Here is a 19,003-nt window from a genome sequence, read left to right as displayed (position 1 = left end):
TAACAGCATGGATAAATCTCAGTGTAGAGTGAGGATTGTAAATTGCAGGAACTATATAGGATGAAATGACTGAAGGGCTTTATGCAGGGGGGTCGACATTAAGTGTCTTACAAAAGTAATTTTTTATTCAATGTAGATAACAGATTAGAGGTGAGCAAAAATGAATGGGGAGAACAGTTAGAAGAATGCTATAATCTAGCTGGTAGTTGATGGGTGTAGCCTCTTAAGAGAAATTATAACAAACACGTAACCATGGCCCTTTGGGTTCTTGTCCCTCCTATTTGACCTTGCTCTTCCTCAAACATGAAACACTTGTTTCATACTTCTGGGTCTTTCCCTGTTCTTCTACTGAAAGCCTTTCTTCTCAAATCTGCAGTTTTCTCTTTTACTGCACAGAGTTCTTTGCTCAGAGCGGTCTTCCCTGAACACCATTGAGAGGTGACCTCCTGCCCTTGTCATTGTTTTTTAGTCTCCTTACTTGGCTTTGTAATTTTTTATTTATTTATTTATTTATTTATTTATTTACAGCCTGTTTTTCCCGCTAAAATATAGCATCCATGAGGGCTGGGACTTCATCTGTCTTGTCTTACATTGTACCCCCCATCCTCCACCCCTCAATTTGTGCCTTGTATATAGTAGGTGCTTAATAAATACTTGTTGAATAGATTAGTGAGTTGACTTAAGGTTGGGATAATGGACCTTATCCCAAACATCCTTATGGCTATAAACTTTTTCCAGTGCTTGAGGTTAATGCAAAACCCCTGTTCTTACTAGACATTTCAACTTGACTCTTGCTGTCACCTCAAATTCAGTGCTTCTAAAATTACACCTTATCTTCCTTCCTCCAGTCTTCCAGTTTGTTAAAGCCACCATCACTGACAGTCCCTAGGCACAAAACCTTGGCATTATGCAGCGTTCACTAGTCCTAATATCTTGGTGCTTTCTGTGCCCATATATATCTTCAGAGGAGTTTCTGGTCAGTGTTTGCACCTCTGCTTCCTGCTATTAACATTGTAGCCAGCCCTCAAGGCCCTGCTTGAATCCTTCTCTTCTGGGCATCAAGCTGACGTTTCCACCCCAGCACTTTTATACTTATGTCTATAGTTCTTTTTTTAAAACACAGTATCCTGACTTATACTGCTAGTTACTTCCCCATGTCCTAACACTTTAAACACAGTAAAGTATTGGTTACTGGTTACTGATTGAGTCACCTTTATTTCCTTCTTCATTAATCCATTTTTAACCTCATCATGTGTGCCTATCCTTAGTGTTATCCAGAGCCCTAATGCTTGCCATGTTGTGTGACAGATAAGACAGCTGGCAGGACACTTGCCATCAGCATAGTTTTCTTACCTCCAGCTTTTGATCTCATTAGGGCTGGGTTCTCTCTGAGCCTGTGGAGGCTCTTGCAGTTTTAAAAGGTGAGGTTTCAAATCCTGCATCAGGCTGGAAATGGATAGAGGCAATGGAGTGTGAGCTCGTGATGTTATTCTTTAGTTGTATTCAGTTATCTTTTAAAATGAAATCAATAGCTCTTTATACCTACTTAAAGCAGAGTTACAGATTGTGAAGATAATTTGGCTGGTTTAATTATTTTAATTCGTATTTATTGAGTTATATTGCAATGAGCATAGATGTACAAGATGTACATCTTAAGATTTTACTTAGAGGGGTCTTTCAAAATCTAGCAGGTATGGCAGTTATTTAACATGGATATTAGTAAAATATGGTAAATGCTGAATCAGAAGTAGGTGCTATTGGAATGCACAGAAGGAAGTTTTATTGGAACACAGCCATGCCCGTTCATTAAATATTATCTATGGCTACTTTTGTGCTCTACTAGACTGAGTTTAGTAGTTTTGACAGAGAGCAAATGGTCCACAAAGCCTATAATATTTATTTGGCTCTTGACAGAAGATGTTTGTTGAGCCCCGGACTAGAAGATAAAATCAAACTCTTCAGCTCTCAGAATCTTCAGTGATTGCTTCCAAACCTGCCTTTTCTACCAATAATTAACAGATGACTATAGCAGTCTTTGATTTCCTCTGCCCCTTCTGTATGCTTTATGAGCTGCTCTCTGTTACTGGATTGTGGTTTCTGTAGTGTTACAATTGTTCTTTCCTCTTTTGCATGGATTTGGGCAGCAGCAGGGTCAGGACTAGGGCAAGCTGGATGAGGCACTCACCTTGAGTACATAATTTAAGGGAGCCAAAAAAAACTTAGTAGTCAAAATAAATAATGTCTTAGTGCAGTAATTAAAAAAATAAAAATCAATGCAAAAAATCTATGATTATTAAAACATCAGTTCTAAATAAAAATAGATCAGAATTACTAATTTTTTGGTTTTACTCAGGCTCCAACATGGCTCAGTTTAGCACTAGGCAGCTGAGCACAGGTAACCCATACTTAAACCACTACAAACCCCAGACACTCATACTTCTTACATAAATATGGTAGTTAGAGTTTTTAGATTTAAAATAACCTGTTGGTCACATTTAATGACATACACTTAGATCCATATCGGGACTACTTTTATAAAGTATAATTATGCGAGTATTCTGTTGAATTTAGTGATCTGTATATAATCCTATATAATAAAAGTCTCATATGCTAAGTGTCTGGTTGTCCAATCGTCCATTCAACCAATCAAATATAATATGCTAATGATATGCTAAGGCCACTCAACCGCTCACTATAATGTGCATTGACCACCAGGGGGCAGACAGTTGACCGGTCAACCAGTCGCTGTGACATACACTGACCACCAGGGGGCAGACGCTCCAACCGGTAGGTTAGCTTGCTGCTGGGGTTTGGCTGATCAGGACTGAGGGAGACAGGACGGACACTGTGGAGCTCTCCCACAGTCCCTACCCATCTGGCCAGCCTCCTGCATCCCTCCCTGGCCCCGATCATGCACAGGTGGGGTCCCTCAGCTTGTCCTGCGCCCTCAAAATCTAGGTCCCCTTGGGGGATGTAGGAGAGCCAGTTTTGGCCTGATCCCACAGGCCAGGCCAAGGGACCCTACTGGTGCACGAATTCATGCACCAGGCCTCTAGTCTATTGTATAAAATGACATTGAAAATTTTTCCAAATAGTTTATTTGAAATGGTTCACTGAGGGCAGTGAAGCATAGATTAGAATAGCAGCATTGGATAGCAGCTGGTAAATAGCAGCTGTTTACCAAGAGATCTGAAAGAATCACCTGGTTCCTATAAGCTTTTTCTAAGAAAGACCAGCTAGTGATAGTAATTGAATTTTAATGTTTTCTGATAAACATTGACCCAGCAAGCTTTTTTAGACGGCTTTCTGATCTACTTTGACATTTCCTCAGGGTGGTGCAAACAGTGACTTGTTGGTAGGTTTAAAAATATGTATAACTTGTTTTAGTGAAGGAGATTTGGAAATATTCTGTAGAATTTTATTAAAGTAGAATCTGTAAGGAATAAGTCTGGAGGAGTGGACAAGGTAACTTTCCATTTCTCAGACACCATGTTAAGATTTGTAGACTTGATATTTCAACAAAGTAAATTAGTTGTTCTAGCTGGCTATCACTGTTATAAGGAGATAAAATATAGTATTGAACTTGATCCTCTTTTGTTTTCTAAATAACACTTTTAAATGTTTATAGGTATATAGTGTTGATTGGAGCCAAACCAGAGGTGAACACCTTGTGGTATCTGGTTCATGGGATCAAACCGTCAAATTGGTATGTTGACATTGCTGTATTTAAAAACAAATATTCCTTGCCCTAAAGCTTCCACTGCTTTTTTTCTATTCTAGAATATATTTTATGTAGCTTTTAAATTAGGCAGCTAATTTTATTTAAAAAAAAATGTATGAAAGCATTTATTAGAATTTAATATTTTGTAATCTTTTGGCTGTAAACTAATAATCAGCTCAGCATTGATTATTTTGGCCCCTTAAATGCCATCTTGATTTATGTAAAAATAGATTTTAAAAAAGTCCTTGAGACACGTATGTATATCATATGTGTATATGTGAAAGCATACATTTGAATTTACCTGTTAAGTAATTGATCTGTTCATTTATTTGTAGTGGGATCCAAATGTAGGCAAGTCTTTATGCACCTTTAGAGGCCATGAAAGTGTCATTTATAGCACAATCTGGTCTCCCCACATCCCTGGTTGCTTTGCTTCAGCCTCAGGTAAGTAATTCCATATTTACCGAAAGTCTTACTTGTAGTGAATGGTGGTCTTGCTTTCCCCAATAGGTGGCGCTGTGTACCTTAGATTCTGAGGAAATAACACACCAAAAAACCCAATTCTTTGTGCTCTTTAGACTGTTTCATTCTTTCCCAACCTGGATTACTTTTTGATGATTCTAACCATTTGACTTACATATTTCTTTTTGATGAGGTAAGAGGTGTAGGACAAAGAGCAGTTGAGGACTTGGGCATCAGTCTCTCTTTGATGTTTACCCTTCTTTTTTGGGGTATTCTCTGTGATTCATTGCCACTAAGCCATATAGCAAGAACAGGTTTTGGTATGATCTTTTTTTTGACAGTTGCTTTGCTTTTGATTGATGTTAGCAATTTTAAGGTAAAGTAGATACTTATATTTATGTCTCTATTTTTTATAGAGAAAATTTATTTTGTCAACCGTAATAATTACACTTTGTACTATTTGCATAAAGATTTACAAATGTGATTTGTGGGCCAATCATAAATCATGTAAAATCTGAACAGTCTTATGAGTTGTAGAGACACGTTGCCCAGGTTCTCTGCAGTGCCATTACAGCAGCGCAGTCCAGCTGCCAGCTGTCTGGTCTTCACTCATTTCTAGCTGCTCTGGAGCTCCTTTCCCCGGGCCACTTGCCTCATTCTCCCCACACCCCTTCAATCTGCCCTTGCCGCTTTTGTGCTTTCTTCCCACAAGTCTAGCCTCTCTCTTGTGCTCTCCTGATTTTACATGAACAAGTTCAGTGTCAGGGTCCTCCAGAGGGCGACGGAAAGAGCAACCCCTTCTGCCTGTGGTTAGAGAGAGAATTGTTCTCCACAGAGAGGAAGCAGTGCATTGAAAGGCATTTGGAGTTAGAGTTCATGTGGTTAAGAATATGGAATACCAGTTCTTAGTGATATTGTAATATCTGCTACACCAAGACTTTTGCTAGTGTGAATTAGATAGAACGCACTATTAATGAACAAATACAGTTTCTCTTAGGCAGATTACAACTGGTTATAAATCTTTCAAAAGTAGGAACCAGTCTAGCTGTTTTCACTAGCCCCTGAGCTGCTTTGCATAAATGGTTTTATCTTTGGTTTGTTTATCAGAATAAAGGTTGCTAAGTTGGAGTAACAGTTATAAGAATATGTAACATGTGCTAATTAATCATAAATATTGTGGTGATTGACTAAGTAAGATCATCACTTTTTATTTTTTACTTTTATAACTTTCAAAAAATAAATTTATAAAGAAAAAAGTGGTATTCCAGATAATTCCTATTCCAACCATGTACCTACAGTGAGGAAATTCAGACAACACAGAAACATGCCAAATAAAAAGTAAAAGCTTCCCCTCCCCCTCCCCTTTATTTAACCATTATTAACATTTTCTTGTGTTTCTCCATAAAAATTCTTTTGCCCACTCCAGAATATATGGTACAAAAGATTTAAAATATTTGTGGGGAATATTTTTGAGGAAAAAGTCAGATACTTTCAAAGGCTGAATTTGCTTAGTGAATGTTAAGTTTTATATGCTTAAAACCTTTGTTGTTGTTGAAATTGCATAGGAAAATAACTTTGTTACTATGAGTCAGAATTCTCCTGTCCCAGATTCCCAAATTCTTTTTTCCCATTGAAAACATTGTTTTTAGAAAACAGTTTTTGATTGTGGAGATTTCTTAATAATCTTAATACAGTATAATAGCTGAATTGAATAAATCATACCACCATTCAGAAAGAGTTTTTGGACCATAGTTTTGATGAACTTGATGGAAAAGAATATCCATCAATTATATATCGTGAATTATATATACATTTATATTATATACTTAAATTTATTAAAATAATTTTAACGTAGAGAAAGAGGTACATCAAGGCTTTTGGGATGGGAAGAAGAATATATTTTTTCTTGTCACGTTTCCTTTTCCAAGCTTAAATTTCTTCTTTCATCTTTTATCTTTCTGTTGTGCAGTTAGTCATAAGGCCAGTTGTGTATAAAGTAAATGATAGCAATACTGATACATTTAATTTGAATTAACTCTTTAGCCTACATATATAACTTGAGTTAATCATCTTTTGTGCTTTAATTTATTGTCAATGCTAATGAGTTTCAAGATTATAGTGAATCACATCTGTAAGATGACCACAGTTCAGTGTAATGGATATACGTAATTTTCATAATTTTACTATTAGTAAAAAGCTCTAACATAGAGTATTAGTACAATTAAATTAAAATTTTAATGAAGATGTGAATCAAATTTATGTTAGCATCATTTTCTTAGAAAAGGCATGCCCTTTAGCCTTTTATCCTACAGTTCCAAAGGAGACATTTCAAACCCTGAATGGAATTAATGGTATAGAATAGATCAGTGGTTCTCAACCTTCCTAATGCCGTGACCCTTTAATACTGTTCCTCATGTTGTGGTGACTCCAACCATAAAATTATTTTCGTTGCTACTTCATAACTGTAATTTTGCTACTGTTATGAATCATAATGTAAATATCTGATAATGCAGGATGTATTTTCATTGTTACAAATTAAACATAATTAAAGCATAGTGATTAATCACAAAAACAATATGTAAGTATATATGTGTTTTCCGATGGTCTTAGGTGACCCCTGTGAAAGGGTCGTTCGACCCCCAAAGGGGTCGCGACCCACAGGTTGAGAACCGCTGGAATAGATCCACTTTCAATGATCTGAAACATGCTTCACGGGTAAAACAATGAAGACATGTCCGCTGGGAGCTCTGATTGTCATTATTCATAATAAACTAGAATTAATAATGACTGCAATTTTACATATTTGGAAAAGTGTTAGTAAGCAAAACTCCCTGAACTACTAACATATTTTTTAAAAATTCCTTTATCTTATTATTGTATATAATTTTGTTAATTTATATTATTATTTAAGTTCTAAAATTGTCTCCATTTTATTTTAATCGTTCTTCTTTTTATGCCCATGACCAAATGCAAAATCTGACAGTGACAAAATCATGAACTAACACAGCTGCATTTATTTAAATGTCAGGTAGAATTGTGTATATTAGCCCTTTATTTGAACTGAGTCACACACACCACTTGTTTCATTGGCCTTTTGTGTAGCATGGTATACGTAATATTGACTCTGGATATTACATATAGAGTGTTCAGTGTGAGACTGAATAGCAGAAAAAGATTTGTTATATGTAGAATATTAGCAGTATAATCATAAAACAATATTTAAAACTATCTGTATGTTGTAAATAGACAGTGTATAAAAATCTTTTATCAACAGTGTTCATTAGCTTTAGTAGAAAAAAAGACCATCTGTTTAATGACATTATTTGCATGTGTTATAATTAGAAGTGAATATAAATAGTGATCATATTAACCAGGACTTATTTTGTTGAAATTGAAAAAAATTCTGACCCAAACTAGTAAAGGAAGAAGATAATTTATTTGCTCACATAGTTTTAAAGTCCAGAATTAGAACTGGCTTTATAGAGACGTGACTGGATATGGGATTTGAAGGATGTTCTCATTCTCATTTTTGTTCTGTTATCTGCTCAGTTGGTTTCAGTATCAGGTACCACGTGATAGCAAAATGGCAGTAGTTTTAACCCCCACATCCTTTTTGGTTTCTGCACAGTAGGAAAAAGTGAGAGGTTCTCGGACATCTAGGAAAGTTTCGTTTCTCTCATTGGCTCAGAGGGTCTCTGTGGTTGGAGAGGGGAGTGTAATGTGTTAGTTGGCTTCTTCCCCGCTTAGTTCCTGCCATTGGGAATGGGAAATGGGAGAGAGTGGTGCCCAAACTGCATACACTGAGAATGGAAAGAGTTGAATCCTGATTAGGTGGAAGTAGATGGATACATTCAAGGGGGCCAACTGTCACTAAAATGCTACTTATTCGAGGCTTAAAATAGATCTGAGGGGTTTTGATGAAAATCAAGCACTAGACCTGTGTGCTATGAAATATGTTTCTTTAAAAAATGTACTCAAAGATTTAGTAACCTTCAAAGTTGTATGCAAATCTACTAGTAGAACTAAATTTATCATTAGCTAAATTAAGACAGGCCAAAAAGGGGGATTTGTTAGAGATTTAGATCTAGATTTACCTTCCATAGCAGAGTTCTCTAAGGATGTTGCATTTTGTCTAGTTCATGGTAGTTGTATTAGTACAGAATTTATATTTCTAAATTATATGAACTAGAAGGGAAGAATATTTGAGCTTGTTGTGGAAAGAGGATTAATGTGAAGTAAACTTTCTTGTGAACCATGAAAACTAAGTTACTGCTCTTACAGACGCCATATAATTGCATAAATGATAGCCATGTGTGAATGTGTTGGGTCTAGTAGTTAAGAAAACCTCATTCTACTCTAAGAAAACGTCATATGCTATCTGATAGGCATCTGGTATTTCAATTAAATTAAATTATTTGGGCCCAAACAGTTCACTTCACTCTTTCAAACTCAACATTTACACTCATTCTTTCTACCCAACTTCCTTTCATCTGCTGCAATTTGAAATTTAGACGTAGTAGCAGCCAGTGCTTCCTATTCTGCACTGTGCACTTTCATTCATTGGTTCTGCTGCCATTGGCAGATCTGCAACTGATAAGAGAAGCCGGTAATTCAGGTGGGTCTATGGCACCATTACAGGGCCCTGATAAATGTTCAGCTGACAATGAAAGGCCAGTTTTTTTGAAAATATGATTTGAAAACAGCAAATACAGGTGTCCCGGTGGCTCAGAGAGTTGAGCGAGTCTTTGCGCCATTTGGCCAGAAAGTCTCTATCCTACCTGGCAAACCAGCGGATGAGGATGAAGTACCAAATGTGTGCAGCAGGAGCGACTGTCAAGGAAGTGAATTCTTAGCTCCTGCAGAGCAATTCTCACTTTCTGGTGCCCTTTAAATTAACTGCAAGAGGGGACAGGCCATGGCACTTAAAAAAAAATGTTGTTTGGGAATGATAGTGAGGAACCAAAATATTGTCCTAGAGAAGTTTAGAATAACCAACTACCCAGCCTTTGTTGTTGTTTTGTTTGGTCTTTATTGGAGTACTAGAGTCCCGGTGCATGAAATTCGTGCATGGGGGCAGTGGGGGCCCCTCAGTCCGGCCTGCACCCTCTCGAAATCTGGGACCCGTTGGGGGATGTCTTAGAGGGATCGGGCCTAAACCGGCAGTTAGACATCCCTCTCACAATCTGGGACTGCTCGCCCCTAACTGCTCGCCTGCCTGCCTGCTCAGTGTGTGTCATAGCGACTGGGTTTCGGTCGTTCTGCTGTAATGGTCACTTAGGCCTTTATAAATATACACTAGAAGCCCGGGGCACAAAATTTGTGCATGGGGGGTGTCCCTCAACCTGGCCTGCACCCTCTCCAATCTGGGACCCTTGGGGGATGACTGACTGCTGGTTTAGGCCCAATTCCTATGGGATCTGACCTAAACTGGCAGTCGGAAATCCCTCTCACAATCCGGGACTGCTGGCTCCTAACCACTCACCTGCCTGCCTGCCTGATCACTCCCTAACCACTCCCCTGCCGGCCTGATTGACACCTAACTCTCCCCTGCCAGCTCGATCACCCCCAACTGCCCTCCCCTGCAGCCTGGTCATCCCCAACTGCCCTCCCCTGCTGGCCATCTTGTGACAACGTGGGGTGGCCATCTTGTGATGCGAGGGCATGAGGGTCAATTTGCATATTACCTTTTTATTATATAGAATAATACACATATAGAACAGCGCAGAATCTTAAGTATACAAAGCAATGGATTTTTACAATGAACACATCTGTGTACCAGCAACCAGATCAAGAAATAGAATGTTTCCAGAGGCCCTCATATCTTCCAGTCATTACTGTCCCCGCACCCCAGGGTGACCACTGTGCTGCCTTCTAATAGCATAGATTAACATTGCCTTTTGTGTCTGGTTTCTTTTGATCAACATTCTTTGTGGGATTCATCCATATTGTTGTTAGAATAACAGTTATTTCTTAACCTCCTAGTCAACATTCATTATAATATTTTGTCACCTTAAATCATTCATATCCATATAATGTAATTTTTAGGGTGAACACAAGCTCTCTGAACTTTAAGCAATGCTTAATAGTTATAGCAGACTTTATATTTCAGCCCTAATATAAAATAAATTTTTGAAAGCTCGTGTACACTATTTAGGCACTTTCTATGTTTTAGTGGAAGCCTCGTGCAGAATCCAATGTTTTTGTCTGTGACTAGGCTTTTAGTGACTGAAGCTCCAAGTGAACTTCATCACTCCCTCCAAGATGATTAGGGATCTCCTTTGCCTACAGGCCTTGCTTGGACCTGTCTGGTCAGCTTCTCCTATCAGTTGCAGACCTGCAACCTCTACATTTCATCACTACCAACAAATTAATACTTATCTTTCTTAAGCAACATCCAAGGAAATCAGGAAAAAAATTATCTAAAATAGCTAAATTTAGCTAAATGATCTGATTAAGAATCTGAAATATAGGAACATATATGTAGGTAAGTAAAGAATAATTTAAAGATTTAGCACTTCTACATGCCACTTATTAAAATATCTACTCTGTGCTAGCAGTCATGATAGGTGCTTTGCAGAAACTTTTATTACACTAAATTCTTGTACAACCCTGCATGCAAGCATTGTTTCTTTTTTAGCAATGAGGAATCATTCTCAGAGATATCATAGAACTTGTGCAGGGTCGCACACCACTAATGGAATTCAAGACCTTGACTGCCACCACCCCATAGACCACAATCTTTTTTTAAAAAAATATATTTTATTGATTTTTTACAGAGAGGAAGGGAGAGAGATAGAGAGTCAGAAACATCGATGAGCGAGAAACATCGATCAGCCGCCTCCTGCACATCCCCCACCAGGGATGTGCCCGCAACCCAGATACATGCCCTTGACCGGAATTGAACCTGGGACCTTACAGTCCACAGGCCGACGCTCTATCCACTGAGCCAAACCGGTTTTGGCTAGACCACAATCTTATCATCAATATGAACTAGCTTTCTCTCATGATCAGTAATTGCAATTTACTTTTGATGTAGCTATATATATTTATTTATCCTGGGATTTATTCATCTGGGCATTTTGTTGTTTTCTCATAGTTTACAAAAATTCAAGGTAAACAGCACATAAAACATTTAATCGGGTGACTTTGTGTAGCTAAGCAATGTAAACCAGTTTTGTAATAATGCAAAGTATAATTCTTAAAATTTTTCAACTTGTTTTTTTCCAAGGAGAAAAAATCTCTCTGGATGGCCGATTAAAATGTGGCAAACATAAAAACTAAGATTTAAAAATTCTCCATTTTGGTTTGGTAGACTTTGCCTACACTTAATAGTAAAATTGTTACTGTTTTGTTTCCTATAGCATGTGAGCACTAACTTCATTGATTAGAAGCAAGGATTTGGGGGCTCTTTTCCTGAAGAAAAAAAGCACAGATGTGTGTTTGGTCAGCACTGTGCTTTTCTCAGTGTGAGATTCAGATTTTTCCAATTTGAATACATCTAAAAAACATTGTCATGGTGTGTTATTTGTTTGAGTTCATCAGTTTTAGTAGGTCTTATAGTGCAATTATTATAGTTAAAAACAATATGTGCATTTATGTGATAAACACATGGCAATATCCTGTCAGTGAAAGCAGTGTGTTTCCCATGAGTTACCATCATGAGTGCGTGTCACTGAGCATACAGGTTGTGTGATGCACAGTGATCAAGCCTTCCTCTTTCACCAGGTGATCAGACCCTGAGGATCTGGGACGTGAAGGCAGCAGGAGTCAGAATTGTGGTTCCAGCACATCAGGCAGAAGTTTTGAGTTGCGACTGGTGTAAATACAATGAGGTACTCTGTCTGGCTCTGTCCTGATCTGCCCAGCTCTTCCTAATGGTGAAATGTTCTAGATTTTATTTTGTCTTTGTTTATGTGGATTTGATAGTGTTTATGAACCATTAAGTTAAATTTAGTCCCTTTCACTTCTAATTGACGATTGTGAGTGACCTGCATTAGCATTAATTGGATTTAAGTGCACATAAAACAGGCAGAATAAGAAACAGAAATTCTCAAAGTTCAACAGTGCAGCCTTACTTGTTTGTTTCGGAAACTGCTTTACAATTTATGTGATTTTTTTTTCTTTATTGCTCTTAACCCTGCCAATTTGTGTCAACTTTTGCTTTCTATCCTTGTTCATGTTGCTACTCAGGCTGCTGAACTATTTGTAGGTTGATTTTTAATTTAACATTCCATCAGTTTTTAATATTTTCTGTTTTATCTTCCCTTATAAGCCTAACCAAGCTTCATGCTTCTTAAGATAGCTGTGTCCAGTTGTAACTTCTTGTAACACTTAAGTTAACCACAGAAACATATGAATTAGAAATAGCAATGAATCAAGTATGTGCTGACATATATATTATTTATATACCTGAAGTGGCCTGCTGCTGTGACAAAGAAGTAAAACATATGCCTTATTTTCCCCTGTGTTAAATTAATGAATAAAAAATAAGAGCACATTTTATTGGCAGATTTTTTTAAATAAAAAGAAATAAAATAGATTTAAAAAATACAGTACCTGTTCAATAGTAATACTTGATCAAAATAAAAATTTCAGTGCTGACAACTATAGTTTATTCTCATCATAATGATTTTTTCATATAGGAAAATGAAATTGTGAACTATATATTTGGGAATTCTAAAAAAGAAGCCCATTGACACTTGAGAGTGCTTTAAATTTTATTTTTAAACATTGAAACTTATCTTTAAATGAGCTTATACTGAAGCCCAACACATTCAGACAATGAATTATTGGTCTGGTTGATGTGGGATAGAGCTGAGTGTGAACTCGGCACTTGGCCTATTCAGCCAGGAACTCTGGATCCACTTGGGTTTGTAAAAAGCAGAAGTTTCAAAACCCACTAGATAAGGAGGCTTATCATTATTTGCATAGATTTTCTGATATGTTTAGATATCATATTAAGACATGGCCTGTGGGAGTTGGGAACAATGATTGATTTAGACTTAGAAAAATATATAAAGATTTAATTTATACCTTTGCTTTAAAATATTTCTAAATTAACAGAACTTTTGCCTTTTAATGCCCAATAAACCCCCAGGGCATGCTGAAGAGAAAGGTAATTCATTGTCAGATGTAATTTTTAATCCATCTTAATATTACTTCTTAATATTACTAAAGGTGGATTGGAAAATCTACAATGCTATTTGGGATTACGCTTTTTTCTGTAGTGTGTAGTGTTCCACACATGCTTAAAGTATATGTAGTTATTTTTCTCTCAAGTCAGACTAATTTTTGCTTTTCTGATGTATAATTTGATTCCTTTCTATACTTCTCATATAACTTCTCAAGAATGACTCCTGTGTTCTAATTAAATAATGATCTGAAAATAGATATTGTTTCTAGTAGAAAAGCCTGGACACTACTTAATTCAAAAGTTGTCACAGTTTACTTTTCTTTGCATTGCTTTCAGAATTTGCTGGTGACGGGGGCAGTTGATTGTAGTTTGAGGGGCTGGGACTTGAGGAATGTTCGACAACCAGTGTTTGAACTGCTTGGTCACACCTATGCTATCAGGAGAGTGAAAGTAAGTTTTTATTCTTTCTTTTTATACATAGAATAAAATATAACCAATGAAGTATAAAAGGTGCTTATGGGTTGGAGTTATTTATTATTTTTTATGCATGTTTTTGTTACCCAACTAGTTATAGTGAACATTGAAAGCTAATATTAGGTAAAATATTTGAATAATTATTGAATGAATTGGGACAATGTAGCCAATTCATACTTAGAGTTAAATAATTTTTTTATTCTGTCATCCCCAATCTACTATTCTTTTAATATCTTTTAACTATATAGTAATTACTTTTAGTATTATATGCTTCATAATTTTCCATTCAGTGAGATGGTCTCTTTTCTTTGTTGAAACTCATATAGCAAAATGGTTAATTTTTTTCTTTTATCTACCATGATAGTATATATGAATTTTCACAAACATTTGAGGTATAAAAAGTTTTCCACTTTTTATAAACAGCAGAGGATGAGATAACTTTTTTCTGCTGCTCCTAAGAAATTTGCCTGCTTATAACAGCCATAATTTAGTTTTCCAGCTTCTATTTAGGTAGGCTTTGCTAATTCACTGTAGAAAACATCTTACTACGTCACATCTTTGAATTTCATTCTTTGTTTTGAACACTGAAGGTAAAAAGTACCTTATTGATCTTTTGTTTATTAAAAAAAATATTTTTATTGATTCCAGACAGGAAGGGAGATGGGGAGAGAGAGAGAAACATCAAGGATGAGAGAGGATCATTGATTGACTGCCTCCTGCATGCCCCCTATTGGAGATTGAGCCTGCAACCCAGGCATATGCCCTGACTGGGAATTGGACTGTGACCTCCTGGTTCATAGGTTAATGCTCAACTGCTGAGCCACTCCAGCTGGGCTTATTGATCTTTTCAATAAGATAATTATGCTATTCCTATTTCAAAAATCTAAAATTTCAATTAAATTAATATTTTAAATTTTACTGACTTCAACTTAACATATGAGACACAGTGCCCTGGCACACAGGTTTTAGCAGTTGAAGATTTTTTCAATTTTTGTTCACAGTGTTTCTGAGAATGAAATAGGGTAATGTAGCGAAAGTATTTTGCAAACTAGAAAGTTGGCAAATCTAGTTATTATGTGTATGTAACTATTAAAGTACTGGTGAGAAAGACAATAAAGAAATGTCATGCAAAGGGCAGCTTATGAAAGTATGTTATTACTTATGTAAAAGATACTATTTTAAATTTAAGTGTTTTTCCTGTAGATGATAATGTACATAAAAGGCTAAAATATTTTTGCCTTGAATTAAAGCATATAAGGTTCAGAAAAGCATAATTTTTAGTGACAGCCCTGACTAGATTTTAACTTATTAAGCATGTTATAATTACAGCTAACCAATAAAATGTTTTGTTTTATAGTTTTCACCATTTCATTCTTCTGTGCTGGCTTCTTGTTCCTATGATTTTACTGTAAGGTACAGTAGTTTTGGATAAGTTTCATTATGAAATACCTAATAGCAGTTGCATCTTTGCAATTTTTAGGAAGATAATGTATTTATCTTACTAATATAAAAAAATGTGAGCTGGGCGCATTTGAAAATTTGCCACTGGTTTGTGAGTTTTTAATGGTATTTACTTCAACTTATATTGATTGCATAAATAACCAAGGCATTTACTCTACTTTCCTTATTTTCCACTCTCCCTTCTCCATCAAATTTTGAGTTGTTTTATTTATACTTTGTCACAACATGCAATATATAACATATAGCACCGTCATATTATATATTATTCTTCTACTCTTATTTCTACCTTTGTTTTGTTTTTAGATATGTAACTAAATATATTAAGTATTCATCACCAATTTTTTTGCTGAAATTTCCCCATCATCTCTTGGTTTGTTGAGTTTTTCTTCTAGTAGATTCCTCAAGAAGGGCTGATGATTAGGAGCCCGTGTATGTTTAAAACTGTTTCTCTATGTCCTCGATACTTACAGGATAGCTTAACTGAGCATAAACTAAATTTACATTTCTTTCCTGCAGCTTTTTGAAAATGCTCCCTCATTTTGGTCTTGTTTTATGTTGTTTTTGAGAATTTCGATGGCAGTTAATGGTCTTGTCCTTGTGAGTTATTTGATCTTTTTTCAGTTCCATTTGCTTGCTGCAGGTTAAAGGGTTCAGTGGGTTCTTTAAATAATGTAGCTTCAAGTCTTCTTTTATTTCCAAAAGGTTTTTTTTGGATTATAATTTGAAATATTAGTTCTGGGACAATAGTTTAATGTTTACAGAGGCTCTCAACATAACTTGAATCTCTTTTCGCAGTCTTCTATATCAAATGCTTTCTCTCTGATGCTTTTTACTTTTTAATTAAAAAAAAATCTCGTTTTCATTCTCTTGGTTGTTTTTCTGCTGTTTTCAGAGCCGTTATTATGTTATGTAAATGTATTCTTTGGGCACTATGTAATTTTGTCTTCATTTCTGATATAATTTTGCCTTTCCCCCTCTATTTCTTTCTTGTGTTTATTCAGCTCTATTTCACTTCTTTCTGTTTTTGCCCACTTCTTTTCTTTGTTTTTGCAATTCCTGATTATAAGGGGAAAACTATTTTTCTCCTCTACTGTCAGTATTCTTGAGACCAAATGTGTGTGGGGTTTTCTCCCACCAAGCAATTCTTCAGTTCTCAGCAGACACCAATTAGGTATCCTATAAATTTATTAAAAAATTTTAAGACTAAGGCCTCAGTTCCACAAGACTGCCCCATTTTTAATGTCAATCGGAAGTTCAGGTGGTCACATGTACTTCTAACCTACCAACTATAAATTGTAGGTTCCCATGACCCCCTCCTCAGACTTGATAATTTTTTAGAATGGCTTTTATCAGTTTATTTTTAAAATATTATAAAGTATGAAGATAAACAGATGAAGAGGTACATAGGGAGAGTTTGTGAAGGTCCCAAGTGCAGAAACTGGGGTGAACCACTCTCCCAGCTTGTGGTTGTGTTCAATCTTGGAGCTCATCAGATCTTATTGTTCAAGAGTTTTTATAGAGCTTAATTTTCAGCCCCCACTTCCTTCCCTGGAGGTTAGTGGGTGGGGTTGAAAGTCTAGCCCTCTAATCCCTTGGTCTTTCTGGTGACCAGCCCCTTCCAGAGGTTATATAGGGGCCCCATCCTAAATTACCTCATTAGCAAAAACTCTGGTGTGCTCAAAGGAGGCTCCTCATTGAATAACAAAATACTCTTTGTCATTCAGGAAATTCCAAGGGTTTTAGGAGCCCTGTATTTTGAAGCAGGGACAGAAATGAAATCTACTCTTATACTACATTGATCAAGGCTTTTTTCTCTTTTTGATGTCTCCAAATGCTTGTTTAAAGATGTTTAATTCAGTTTAGGATGTTATATTCTAGTTTTCTTCTACTTTGCTGTCTGTTTTCTTGGAGTGAATCGTTCGTCAGGTGAATTGTTTGAATTATTGTATCCATTTTATTTTGATAGGATTTTAAAAAATTTTTAATAAATGAAGACCTTATGTCTCTGCTTCTCTCTTCCCTGTTCAGTTTTGTTTTCCCTAAACTGCTCTCACTGTCCGCACAGGCTTGCAGCTGGAACATGGGAGAGAGCTCATTGGTACTCTCTCTGTCTTTTTCTTTTTACATGTGATTGCAAGTTTGGATGTGTTAAAGATCTGAGTTTTGTGTAATATTAATTGTTCTTTTTGTTGTTCTGTATTGGTTTTTGTGACGATACACTAAGAATTTTAGACTTACATAACCTGATTGCCTCAACTACCCAGAATTCCTCTCTCGTTCTGAGTCAGTATTTTATATGGGAGAAGCTATATAACTTTGTTTGTGTAGATTGTACTTCTAATAGAATAAATTACAATGCCTTGAGAGAAATTACATGCTTTAACTTTTTTTTTTGACTGATATAATAAAAGCAGGGAGACAAACCAGGAAACATAATCACACTGAGGCTTCTAGCTCTCAATTAAAATGATACCATAACCAGGTTTTTTGTGTGTTTTTTAAAAATATATTTTATTGATATTTTACAGAGAGGAAGGGAGAGAGATAGAGAGTTAGAAACATCGATGGGAGAGAAACATTGATCAGCTGCCTCCTGCACATCTACTGAGGATGTGCCTGCAACCAAGGTACATGCCCCTGACTGGAATCGAACCTGGGACCCTTCAGTCCACAGGCCGACTGCTGGGGTCTGATCCCAGGAGTCTACAGGCCGATGCTCTATCCACTGAGCCAAACCGGTTAGGGCTAGGTTTTGTTTTTTTTATAATAGCATATATAAAATACTAAAGAGTTATTACAGAATTTTTAGCATGGGAGTTAAATAACGGCAACGTGGCAGAAAAGAAGAAAAATTATCAGCTGTTTTCCATCCCCCCCAAGTGTTTCCAGATTGAAACTGTGGAGCTAGATCATTGACTGGAGGAAAGGCTATAAATGTGGATTCAAAAGTCATTAACTTACTGATAATTCAGCCTGTAAGAGTGAATAACTAAAAGGAGATGAGTTTAGAGCAGTGGTTCTCAACCTTCTGGCCCTTTAAATACAGTTCCTCATTTTGTGACCCAACCATAAAATTATTTTCGTTGCTATTGTAGTTAAAGTGATTAACTACCCGCCTGGCACTTAGTTAAGGAGTTTCACCCCCTCCCTGACTTCAGGGGAAAATCTCTACCTGGGGAAACAACCTTTCTCGGAGAGGTGACCTTGGTTAAAACACATAGTGCCAAGAAGGTGAGCAAATATATTAAGAACAGTATGCCATATATGCCAGGTCCCTTGAAACAGCAAGGATGGACCGGCTCCCGGCAGCCGACGCTCCATCCACTGAGCCAAACCGGTTAGGCCTAGATTTTGTTTTTTTTAAAATAGTATATATAAAATGCTAAAGAGTTATTATAGAATTTTTAGCATGGGAGTTAAATAATGGCAACGTGGCAGAAAAGAAGAAAAATTATCAGCTGTTTTCCATCCCCCCCAAGTGTTTCCAGATTGAAACTGTGGAGCTAGATCATTGACTGGAGGAAAGGCTATAAATGTGGATTCAAAAGTCATTAACTTACTGATAATTCAGCCTGTAAGAGTGAATAACTAAAAGGAGATGAGTTTAGAGCAGTGGTTCTCAACCTTCTGGCCCTTTAAATACAGTTCCTCATGTTGTGACCCAACCACAAAATTGTTTTCGTTGCTACTTCATAACTGTAATGTTGCTACTGTTATGAATCGTAATGTAAATATCTGATATGCAGGATGGT

The 19,003-nt window shown here is 36.5% G+C and overlaps 1 protein-coding gene across 1 annotated transcript in view; it reads left to right on the top strand.

Moving 5' to 3' along the window:
* Positions 1 to 19,003, top strand: part of PEX7 (peroxisomal biogenesis factor 7) — a 75,116-nt gene that overhangs the window by 14,271 nt on the left and 41,842 nt on the right. Inside the window, exons 5-9 of the mRNA XM_015572059.1 lie at positions 3,629 to 3,706; positions 4,057 to 4,165; positions 11,909 to 12,015; positions 13,653 to 13,766; positions 15,148 to 15,203. Coding sequence (XP_015427545.1) covers positions 3,629 to 3,706; positions 4,057 to 4,165; positions 11,909 to 12,015; positions 13,653 to 13,766; positions 15,148 to 15,203 — 464 coding nt within the window. The remainder of the gene's footprint in view (positions 1 to 3,628; positions 3,707 to 4,056; positions 4,166 to 11,908; positions 12,016 to 13,652; positions 13,767 to 15,147; positions 15,204 to 19,003) is intronic.

This window comes from Myotis davidii, unplaced genomic scaffold, assembly GCF_000327345.1.
Source record: "Myotis davidii unplaced genomic scaffold, ASM32734v1 scaffold266, whole genome shotgun sequence".
In the NCBI taxonomy this organism is placed as follows: Eukaryota; Metazoa; Chordata; class Mammalia; order Chiroptera; family Vespertilionidae; genus Myotis; species Myotis davidii.
This window is presented reverse-complemented; position numbering and strand designations above follow the sequence as displayed.